This window comes from Anolis sagrei, chromosome Y (genome assembly GCF_037176765.1).
Source record: "Anolis sagrei isolate rAnoSag1 chromosome Y, rAnoSag1.mat, whole genome shotgun sequence".
Lineage (NCBI taxonomy): Eukaryota > Metazoa > Chordata > Lepidosauria > Squamata > Dactyloidae > Anolis > Anolis sagrei.
Window position 1 is genome coordinate 68,830,737 of NC_090035.1, and position 12,515 is coordinate 68,843,251.

Consider the following 12,515-nt stretch of genomic DNA (forward strand, 5'->3'; position numbering starts at 1 on the left):
CTCTCCTGACGTTTCGCCTGCATCTATGGCAAGCATCCTCAAAAGTAGCATCCTCTGAGGATGTTTGCCATAGATGCAGGCGAAACGTCAGGAGAGAATGCCTCTAGACCATGGCCATATAGCCCAAAAAAACCTACAACAACCCAGTGATTCCAGCCATGAAAGCCTTCGACAATACATTCAAGACTTCATCCCTGGCCAGCCTTCTGGGTCTATGGAGATCCAGGACACCAATCTTCCCCGACCACAAACAGAAAAAAGTTTCTGCACAGTTATTTCTTCACTCCATTTCAAATCTTTAAAAACAGGTAAATGTCCAGAGTAGCATATACTGTCTCTGGAAAGCTGACATACAGGGACAGAAAGGGTCAAAAGCTCCATGAGCACTAAAATAAGCATCTCTACAGCTATTGTGACTTAAATCAAACAGGTTTTGACCTATGAAATAGCTTCATCCTCTTTTGTTTATATTAATCTATGCATAGCCTCAGCAATTTATGCAAACCTGTCTTTTTTATTTATGATGGCTGTGTGCCTCTCTACAAAATGTACATGTGTTTAAATCATTGGCATATGTTGATTTATGCCATGTCCATTTTTTATTACTAAATGCACAGCATTTACTGTTCCATTTGTGTCCTTCTTTGGTATGTTGGCAGGGAATCAGGGCTGAATAACAAAGCAAAAGATTAATTCATGCAGTTCCTGGTGCACTGAAAATAGTTTTATTGTCTATATATCTCATTTAGCAACAGAGCAGAATGCTGCCTTTGTGCTTATAAGAGGGCTAGAGACTGTCCTTTCTAAAAATTAGAGTACAGCCTCTGGGAATGATCATAAAATCATAGAAACATAGAGTTGGAAGACATGGGCCATCCAGTCCAAGCCCCTGCCAAGAAGCAGAAAATCACATTCAAAGTACCCCTGACAGATGGCCATCCAACCTCTGTTTAAAAGCCTCCAAAGAAGGAGCCTCCACCACATTCCAGCGCAGAGAGTTCCGCTGCTGAACAGCTATCCCAGTTAGGAAATTCTTCCTTATATTCAAGTGAAATCTGCTTTCGTTCTTGCAGTTTGAAGCCATTGTTCCACGTCCTACTCTACAGGGCAGCAGAAAACAAGCTTGCTCCTTCCTCCCTGTGACTTCCCCTCACATATTATACAATTGTGATATTCTCTACAAGTCTCTCCAACACCTGTGTCTGTTTTGCTGGACATAAGAATCAAATGAGATTAAAGTGTTAGAATAGATTGTGATGCACTCAACTGTAAGTAGCAGGGCTGGGATGAGAAGCATTTCCATTGTGTTGAGAAATAAACTGGAGAAGGTTAAAGGGAGTTGTGGATTTGTGGGGTGAAAGCAGTTTTCAGTTCACAATAGCTTATGGTTTTGTTGCCAAGGAGGGAGAAAGTATTATCACTTCTGGGATGTATCTGTTCCAATGTGTTCCCAGCTTGATTTCAACAAATGGGATGACATATCCTTGCAGGAAACCTAAAATGGCCAAGTGGAGAAGGTCAAGGATGTGGTGCAGTTTACCGGTAGATAATATGCTTCTCAAGGAAAAGGTACCAGGGTACATCACCGTGTAAAGATAAGTGGTTGGCCGAACCCCAGGAAAGTTGCATGACAGAGACCAGGAAGTTGTGCATGTGCACAAACAAACACTCGGGGTGGCCCAAGAAGAAAAGAAAATGACCCCAAATCCTTCTAGGCCAGTGGTTCTCAACCTTCCTAATGGTACGACCCCTTAATATAGTACCTTGTGGTGACCCCCAACATAAAATTATTTTTGTTGCTACATCACTGTAATTTTGCTGCTCTTATGAATAGTAATGTAAATATCTGATATGCAGGATGTATTTTAATTATCTGGAAAAAAATTGGCAAAAATACCCAATACGCCCAAATTTGAATACTGGTGGGGTTGGGGGAGATTTATTTTGTCATTTGGGAGTTGTAGTTGCTGGGTTTTATAGTTAACCTACAATCAAAGAGCATTCTGAACTTCACCAACGATGGAATTGAACTGAACTTGGCACACAGAATTCCCACAACGAAAATACTGAAAGGGGTTGGTGGCCATTGATCTTGAGTTATGGAGTTGTCGTTCACCTACATCCAGAAAGCACTGTGGACTCAAATAATGATAGATTTGGACCAAACTTGGTATGAATACTCAATATGTCCAAATGTGAACCCTGGTGGACTTTGGAGAAGATTGACCTTGACATTTGGGAGTTGTAGTTGCTTGGATTTATAATTTACCTACAATCAAAGGGCATCCTGAACCCCACCAACGATGGAATTGAACCAAACTTGGCACAGAAAACTCCCATGACCAACAGAAAATACTGGAAATGTTTGGTGGGCATTGGCCTTTTGGAGTTATAATTCACCTACACCCAGAGAGCACTGTGGACTTGCAGTTTCTCAAGTCGCTCCTGACACGTAAATTAAAAAAAAAAACCTTGTGGTGAATGAATAGTAGGATTATCCTTAGCTGGACACATCGTTGTTCACTACCTTTGAATTTTTTTTTTTCATGAAGGGATTGCATGTATTCAAAGAATGGTTTTTGGGCTTCGATGGAATGGAACAAAATCTCAAAAAGTATGTGTGTGTGTGTGTGTGTGTGTGTGTGCGCGTGTGTGTGTGTATAATGTCAAATGCCAAGCCTTTTATTTGACATACACAAACTCGGTTTTGAAAACTAGAATTTGGAAATATCAGCCTGTATAAATTTATGGGGTAAACAAAATATTAAAATTCTGACATTTTTATATTGGAAAGAAATAGATTTGCAGTGAATTGTGAAATGCAAATGTTTGCTTTCTGTGAAGGGAGGAGATCCAAGGATTCAAAAAGAAATGCTACAAATGCAAACCATCTCCATTTTGTAACGGTTTTAATCAACATGATTTTTTTTATAAAGAAGGAAACATCCCACTTTACAGAACAGTGAAAATTGCCTACTATTACTAAATGTTAGAGCTGAACACACTGGTGAGATGCTTCTACAAATCTTGAGAGTGTCATTTCTTCATGCAGTGGAGGGTATTTTCTACTAGGACTTGCCAGATTGGATTATTTTGGGAGCAGGAGTACACTGAGGACTCTTCACAATTTCCATGTACAATCCTGGAACTCCATAAATTCGTGGCTCATTCGTACAGGCATTCTTGGTCCCACAACCACGTTTGGCATGATGGTAGATCTGTCCTTCTGCAACAATGGAAGAGGCAAAATGACAGCCCATTAGAAGAACCTGGGAAAGTGTATCTAAAGGCTAATTCCTTCTCTTACATATAAAGCTTACTCATGACAGCAAACTAGGTGCACATCTACACTAATCACTTAGGTTAGTGTGTGTGTGTGAACCAGGCCTTTAATGACCAAAAGAGAGTGGACCCAGCCAAACCGATAGCAAGGCCACCTTGGCAGGATCTGGAGAACAAGTCCTATGGGGAGTGGCTTAAAGAGCTGGGCATGTTTAGTCTGCAGAAGAGAAGGCTGAGAGGAGATATGATGAAGACCATGTATCAATATGTGAGGGGAAGTCATAGAGAGGAGGGACCATGTTTGTTTTCTGCTTCCTTGGAGACCAAGACACAAAACAATCACTTCAAGCTACGGGAAAAGAGATTCCACCTTAATATTAGGAAGAGAACTTCCTAACTTTGAGAGCTGTTCAGCAGTGGAACTCTCTGCCCGGAGTGTGGTGGAGGCTCCTTCTATGGAGGCTTTTAAAAAGAGGCTGGATGGCCATCTGTCAGGGGTGCTCTGTATGCAATTTTCCTGCTTCTTGGCAGAATTGGATTGAGCTGGATGGCCCATGAAGTCTCTTCCTACTCTATGATTCTATGACATCTTCATTCCATTATTCTCTGAAGCAAAGATTAGAGAGGCATTCCTGTGTCCTATTCAAACTATATTATAATACAGAAGTACTGTCATCTGAGTCCTAGCTTTAACGGATACTAGGCCTGCTTCTGCTCTGCAGAATGGCTTGTTGAACTAGTTCTAATGGGTCCTTTTCTAGCAGTTCACCACAAGATATTAAAGGAGAAGAAGACAAAGAAGAGGAGGAGGAGGAGGAAGAAAAAGAAGAAGAAGAAGAAGAAGAAGAAGAAGAAGAAGAAGAAGAAGAATCTTTATTTATACCCCACCACCATCTCCCCAAGGGGACTTGGGGCAGGTAACATTATGAGGCCAACCCAACAATTATTTATTTATTTATTTGCGACACCCCAAAGGGGACTCAGAGCAGCTTACAAGTAAAAGTAAATACAATATATTATATTATTACCATAGCACAATATTAATATTATATATTACATTGTACTATAACATTATACTGTAATGTTATTAGTAATATTACATTTAATATAAATATATAATTATAATTTCATATTAGTAGTAGTAGTATTATATTGTATTACAGTATAATATTATCAATATTATATGTATATACAATATATTATAACAAATTACAACAAAAGCAACAAACATACAATAATACATCAAATAAAATATAATAAAATATAACAAAACAAATACTACAAAATAAAAGGATATAAAATAAAATAACAAAAATTGAGCAGAGTGGGCACGGCCAATTGCAAAGGATAGAATTTTTAAAACTCCGGGTCAGATGGATGAGTAGGGTAGTGTGATAGATCTTACCATGTTCCACAGACACATCATAGTAGATACAATTGGTTTCCCATCCATTGCAGCTGATGATCTCTGTGGGTACACATCTGGGATCCTCTGAGAAACACCCAGGGCACTTCAGTCCATTTGGTATGACTCCTAGCTTTGGCACTGGGAAGATGAGAATGCACACCGGAAGCATTAAGAACACATCAGTTCCAGAATCCTGAATCCTGACCATATGTTGCTCCTCTTTTGACCTACTGCAGAAGTTGGTGAATTACATTGGGATAATGTCAGACCACTGTAATTTAACCTATAGTCTGATGTATGCCATTGTAATTTACAAACATTGTAATTTACATTGGAACTCACTCTTTCAGTCATTGCAAAAGGTGGGATTAACTACTGGCCATGCAATGACAAAAATATTTTCCCTTCCCCAAAATAGGACCCCCCAATATAAAAAATATAAATATAAAATATAAGTTCCTAAATAATAGATAGTGAAAGGGAGCATATGGCTGGATGGTGAGCAATTGTATGATCTGCATAAACCTGCATAACCCCACTATGTCCCCATAGATGCCTGTCATTGTGCATCCAGCTAAAAAAATTATAACTGACTAGCCATCCCCTGCCACGTGTCTCTGTGGCCCAGCCTGGTGATCTGGAAAATAAAGTAATGAGAAAGTGTTGGTTTCTAATAAATGTAATTTCTTTATGCTTGTGGGTAAACAGTATTTCTTGCTGTTTCTTTGTCAGTGTTGATGTGGAGAGTGTCTGGTTTGCCTACTCTGGAACATGTAACATATAATTGTCCTTCTTCAGGGGTCCCTTTCAAATCTCTGATACTATATATCTCTCTGTGTGTAAAACATCTATATCTAGGGCTGGATGGCTGTCAGGAAGGTTTTGATTACGTTTTCTTGCCCTCATGAAGAGAGTTGGACTGAATGTCCTTAATTATTTTCTGTTGGTCGTGGGGGTTCTGTGTGAGAAGTTTGCCACAATTCTGTCATTGGTGAGTTTCAGAATGCTCTTTGATTGTAGGTGAACTATAAATCCCAGTAACTCCAACTCCCAAATGTCAAGGTCTATTTCCCCCTAACTCCATCTGTGTTCATATTTGGGCATATGGAATATTCGAGCCAAGTTTGGTCCAGATCCATCATTGTTTGAGTCCACAGTTCTCTCTGGATGTATGTGAACTAGAACTCCCAAACTCAATGCCCACCAAACCCTTCTAGTGTTTTCTGTTGGTCATAGGACTCCTGTGTGCCACGTTTGGTTCAATTCCATCATTGGTGTAGTTCAGATTCTAGGTTAACTATAAATCCTAGCAACTACAACTCCCAAATGACAAAATAATTTTTAGTGATGGTCACTCCTTGGGTTAGTAGGTGTCTTGAGGCCAAATTTGGTGGCAATTTGTCCAGTTGTTTTTGAATTATGTTAATCCCACAAATGAACCTTACATTTTTATTTATATAGATTGCTGGTCAGTTTCAGAGAACTGGAATGGGATGGGATGCTGTTGTCGCTCCATCTTCCAATGCAGTAACACAGCCAACATAACAGAAATTAAATCATTTTGCAAGGCTTCAAGAACCAAAATAAAATGTGCAGTCTAGAAGATCCAAAATGGAAGCTGTGATCTCATGAAACCCCCAAATGCTTGAATGGACAGCTCAAATCAGCCCAAAATCTGGACCAATCCAGGGACAATAGTCCACTATGAGGGACTCATTAACACTTCATATTTATAGCTCTATAATTCCACTTTATCTGCCATGAATCATCTTATGGAATTTTGTGATCTGGTTCAGTGAGATTTCTAAATGCTCCTCCTTAATTTGCCAAATCCCAGGATTCTATAGGTTAGAACCACGGCAAATAAAATGAGATCACATCACTACAATTTGGTGGTGTTTATAGGTTGAAATTCTTCTTGAGTAAGAGATGATGGGGAGGCTTAAAAAATTGCTGCACTTACGTGTCACTTTTCCACTGTTGCAAAGATCCTTGCGGCAGCACATGGAAGCTTTCCGTCTGCGCTGCGAAGGGAGGGTGAAGCTCATGGGAGATGGAAGACAATGCTTCAGTTTGGTGCAGCCCTTATATGTTGCCAACCATTTGTCATGTCCTGAATGTTTATCATGCAGGAGGGGAAAACATACCATCATTCTCTGATTTCTGGATGAGATGGTTTGTATAGATACATTTCAATCTGATTTCTAGCTACGGTGGACAACCTTGGTGGACAACCTGAACTGGAAAGTGTATGTAGGGAATATGCATCTACACCTCACTACCTCTGAGGGTGCTTGCCATAGATGCAGACGAAACGTCAGGAGAGAATGCCTCTAGAACATGGCCATATAGCCCGAAAAAATCTACAACAACCCTATGCACTAGGCTTGGGCGATCCAGTTCGTTAATTTCTTTATTCGTTATTAATTTGTATTTAAATTAGCTTACGATCCAATATTGAGCCATGCAGGAATAGTGTGAGGAGTAATTAAGAATCGAAACAATTTTTCCAATTTTCGTAATTATTTCATAATTATTTCGTAATTATTTCGTAATTATTTTCGTATGTCTGGTGCAAGTTTTACAATCTCGCATTTACCCCACTTCCGGTCCCTTTGCTCTGCTGCTTCCCTCCTCTTTCCTCATGCTTCTTCTTGCCTCACTCTGGGCTGCACTGGGCTACCTACCTACCTTCCTTCCTTCCTTCCTTCCTTCTTTCCTTCCTTCCTTCCAGCTGGCAAATCCCACATTCCCCCCTCCCTCCTCTTTCTCCTGGCATCCTTCTTGCCCAAAATTTCTCATTACTTTATTTTTCATACCCTCACTCTATGCCACAGGAATGCGTTGCCAGGTACAGCTAGTATAAAATATAATATAATATAATATACAATTATAATATAATATATAATATAATAATATAATAATATATTATATTATATTATTATAATACTATTATAATATAGTATTGTATATTATATTATAATTGTATATTATAATATAATATAATATAATAATATATAATATATAATATAATATATTATAATAATATAATATACAATAATATAATATAATAATATTATAATAATATAATATAATATATATAATATATATAATAATATATAATATAATAATATTATAATAATATAATATATAATAATATAATATACAATAATATAATATACAACAATATAATATAATAATAATATAATATAATATAGTTGTTGTTTGTTTTATCACATCAACAGTCAACAACAGAGGGAGAGGGAAGCTTCAGAAGTTCCCCCTGTTCCATTTGGAGGTTTTTTTTAGCATATTGCGCAATTGCGTCTGCCATTAACGAATCAATTCGTAATTTTACGAAATTTCGTATATTTCAAAAATTTTAAAAGGAAAATTTCGGAATTCTTAAAAAAAAACGAAACGCAAGGGCCCCCTAAAAACAAAACGAGTTTAGAACCAAATTTTTCCGTGGTTACCCAAGCCTACTATGCACCTGTTGTTTCTACTAGCTGTCTCAGGTTAGAGCTACACAGCCATGTAGTCCATTTTCTGAATCCAGGTTATCTGCTTTGAACTGGATTATATGAGTCTACACTACCATATAATACATCCCAAAGCAGGTAATCTGGATTCAGAAACTGGATTATGTGGCAGTGTAGATGGGGCCTCAGTCTTTTGATATGATCAACCATGTTGTCCTTCTCAGCCACTTTCCTGGAATGAGACTGAGGCCCCTTCCACACAGCTGAATAAAATCCCACATTATCTGCCTTGAACTGGAATATATGGCAGTGTGGACTCAGATATCCCAGTTCAAAGCAGATATTGTGGGATTTTCTGCCTTGATATCCTTGGTTATATAGCTGTTTGGAAGGGCCGAGGGACCTTGCAGTAGCTTGAGTTTTTCACCCCAGCTGGAGTCAATGCATTGGTTCCATGGAACTACCATATAGGTTGAGTATGAATCCAAGTGCCTATGTATCCAGTAGCTCTACTTTATCTGGAACCAACAATTGGATTTCAGCCTGAGGGCAATACCATCAGGAAAGGAAGAAAAACAAATTACAAAGGAAAACATTACTGTTATGAATGATATAACTCTCTGCTCTGAGGACAGCAAAGTCACCTACCAATGGTGGTCTCCACAGAGAGGGTAATGCAGGCATTTTCAGATGGTTTGCAGACGTGCGCTACACCAGTGCATGTTTCGGTGCCGCTACTGCAGTATTCACACTGCAAGCAAACACCTGGGAGAAGACAATGACATAAAAATCCAGAAGTAGCTCAGAATAGCAGTTATTACATACAGTGGTTTTTCTGCTTCAAGTTAAAGTCAATATATCAAAGTTTATCGTTCTCATACTCTGGGACATCAGGGTTCAAATCTCTGCTCAGCTATGAAAACCCATTGGGGAAGCTTGTGAAGATCACATACTTCCAGCCTTGGATGAAACCCACCACTAACAAACCTTCACTAGGATAAATTCAGGCCTGAAGGCAATAAAACAATCATAAGTAGAAGAACTGCATCTATAGAAAGCCCTTTGCCTGATTTTGGGGGGAACAGAGGTCAGAGGAGATGGTGCAAGAAGTTCCTGCATAGACTCTCTTTCCATCGTCTCAACTGTGTGAACATAAATCTAGGTCCAATCTAGAATATATCTCAGGGTCCTTCTACACAGCCATATAACCCAGAATATCAAAGCAGGGAATCCCATAATATCTGTTTTGAACTGGAATATATGACAGTGTGGACTCAGATATCCCAATTCAAAGCAGATATTGTGGGATTTTCTTGATATTCTGGGTTATAGGGCTGTGTGGAAAATTCTGTTTTTTCCGCAGAATTTGTTTCTGGGGAAAATACAGAATAATCAACCAATGGGGATATTGTACAACTTTCTTACCATACCTGTGCATCATATCATGTGCTGAAGGAATTATTTTGCACAAAATTTGCACAAAACTTGTGCACAGGGCAATTTTTTCCATGATTACAGTATTGTAAACCTAGCATACAACACCATAATTACACGTTTCTGATCATTTCACCATCACGGCAACTAAAAATGCTCCAAACCTACCTCTGAAGCAATGTAGCATCTCCAAAAGAAGGATTTCCAAGATGTTGAATAATTTGTTAGTGCCTGATGATGCATCCGTCCCTTTGCCATTGCAATAGGCAATAATGACTTGATGTGCCCCACTATCAGAAGACAGCAGGATTCATATTCACTAGGCTTGGGCGATCAAGGAAAAAATTGGTTCTAAACTCGTTTCGTTTCTAGGGAGCACTGGCGTTTCATTTTTTTTTTTTTTGGACTTCCAAAATTTCCAATTTCAAAATTTTGAAATTTACAAAATTTCGTTAATTACGAATCAATTCGTTAATGAGGTGGGCTTGGCCTTTCCCGGCTCCTCCTGAAGGCCACGCCCACCTCATCCCCCAGCCATCCATTGCCCTTTGCAGGCAGCCAGGGCAGGGGAACTGTAAGATTTCAAAAGTAATCTTACAGTTCCCCTGCCCTGGTTGCCTGCAATATCGCTTCTAATTCTTAAAAAATAACGAATAAATAACGAGTAATGAAAATAATGATCAGGATCGCCCAAGCCTAATATTCACTCACAACCACACTCTCCAGCAACTTGTTAAGAACAATGTATGGCTTTGAAGATAGTTTATTGAAGGGAGTGGGAGAACAACTGCAAGTGATATATTTATGCAGCCTGTGTATTTTTCTACAAAGAATAATGTCTTTGCAACATTTCAGGACATTCAGAGAATACTGCAGAGGAATGTTTACTTTCTCCTGCAGCAAGGAGAATAGTACCAGAATTATTTGAACCCCCCTCCTCCAAATCCACTCATGTAAGAATGAAATAATCATGTTTCTTCTCTACTAGGCACATGTACACATATGCTCATTCATTCACCAATCTCGTTACTTGAGAAATGGAGAAGCACAGGATTGAATCACCCTCTCATCCCACCCTAAGATTAAAAGAAATCAGGACTAAGAAAACAAACAAACAAGGAGGACATTTAGGTTTTGAGAATAGCTCTGTAGGCAGGTGTGCATGCATATTCTTACCTCAAACATATGGCTTTAAATTCAATGCTACCCAAAATGGTAGTTGTATCCTTTTTGCTTTTCTTGATACATTATAGTATCTATATTGTGGCCATATTATGCTCCGTATTTTGTGCTGTTATTTTATCGGTTACCATTGATGACAGTAAGGGCTAAGTCATTTACCATAGTATATTATATGCACAGTGCTCTCTGATTTTATAATCAAACAATGACCAAAATCCATTGAGAAATTCTGACAGTAAACAAGTCATTCTGTAGAGCAGAGACAGGCCTAGTATCCATTAAAGCAGTGATTCCCAACCTTTGGTCCTCCAGGTGTTTTGGACTTCAACTCCCAGAAATCCCAGCCAGTTTACCAGCTGTTAGGAAGTTTTTGGGTCTTTACTACAGTGTGGTCCTAACAGAGTAATACTCTATGAACTTACCTGTAACAAGCAGGATGGAGAAGACATAGATGGTAAGAAACATCTGAACCTTCTTCTGAACACACACAAAAAGAAAGAAGTGAATGCGTCCAGTTGCGCAAAGGGTGATGAGTTTAGTGTAGATGGTTGGATTTATAGTTTCAGACCTGGAAAGGTGGGGCAAGAAAGAAGGATGGGGGCATGGAACAGTTCCTGGTCCATTCGTCTCCAGAGAAGATAAATCACAGAGTTAAATCGGCACCTGTTCCAGGCTTAGTGACCATTGCGACACGTTAAGACAAATGAATGGACCTACAGCTAGCTCCCTTTGGGACTAAGGCCAACAGGACAGACTTTGAGTGGATGAGTGGTTCAACTCTGCTGTATTGAAAGGGCAAAAGGAATAAAACACTATGTTTGCAGTGCAATCCTATAGACCAGTGGTTCTCAACCTGTGGGCCGCAGCCCAGAAATGGGCTGCAAGAACAAAAATCTGGTCCGCGAACCTCCTTCCTCTTCATTTTATTTCCACTCTAGTCCACAGAGTTAACCGGCCCCACCCCTTTTGGTACCAATATTGCAGAGTGGTCACTGATCAAAGTGGTCCCCATTCAAGTGCTCTCTGGTCAAAGTCGTCCCTAGTCAAAGTGGTCCCCGATCAAACTGGGCCCTGGTCAAAGTGGCCCTCTTTGACCAGTGGGCCCTGATCAAAGTGGGCCCTGGGCCCTGGTCAAAGTTGTCCCTGGTTAAAGTGGTCCCTGGTCAAAGTGGTCCTCTTTGACCAGTGGGCCCTGGTCAAAGTGGACCCTGGTCAAGTGGGCCCTGGTCAAAGTGCACCCTAGTCATAATAGGTTGGGAACCACTACTATAGACATTTATCTCAGCATAAGTCCTGAATTCAGAGGAACTTACTAGGACATATAGGCAATATAAAGAAAATGCATAAGTTATTCCATCCTTAACATTCCATCCTAAGGAAGGTGATGTTAACATGTCAAAACTCCATGTCAAAAATGATCAGTTAACACAAGTTAATAAGGAGAGGACAAAATCTTCCCTATTAATTTAGAACATACTGATAGAAATCTGACATTGTGCTTGTACTGGGTAAATATACACTTAGCATGATGGGTTGCACTACACCACCCTTCTACTGAATGTAAAGATTGTGTAGCCAATTGTATATCAGCCAACATTCCTTCTTATTGTCCCACTGTGCAATGGAGAAGGCGCTGATGAATAGCACAGCCAGGTGCATAAGGAAACTTATGCATATGTCTGACACCAACAAGATTCTTACCTGTCACATGAATATTGTTGGCTTGC

General features: G+C 39.4%; 1 protein-coding gene across 1 annotated transcript; it reads right to left on the reverse strand.

Moving 5' to 3' along the window:
• Positions 1–3,068: 3,068 nt before the first annotated feature.
• LOC132780592 (phospholipase A2 inhibitor and Ly6/PLAUR domain-containing protein-like) lies at positions 3,069–12,282 on the reverse strand. Its single transcript, XM_067462427.1, has 6 exons — positions 12,266–12,282; positions 11,211–11,356; positions 8,821–8,937; positions 6,654–6,803; positions 4,688–4,828; positions 3,069–3,226 (listed from the first exon to the last, which is right to left on the reverse strand). Exons 1-6 carry the CDS (start codon positions 12,280–12,282, stop codon positions 3,069–3,071), a joined length of 729 nt encoding a protein of 242 aa, XP_067318528.1.
• Positions 12,283–12,515: the final 233 nt, after the last annotated feature.

What these genes read in the sequence shown, in the direction of transcription:
- LOC132780592 (XM_067462427.1), bottom strand. An exon ending in CTCTGTGGAGACCACCATTG is followed by an intron (nt 6,804 to 8,820) that starts GTAGGTGACTTT and finishes ATAAACATTCAG; the next exon opens with GACATGACAAATGGTTGGCA. An exon ending in TGATGTGTCTGTGGAACATG is followed by an intron (nt 3,227 to 4,687) that starts GTAAGATCTATC and finishes CCATTGTTGCAG; the next exon opens with AAGGACAGATCTACCATCAT.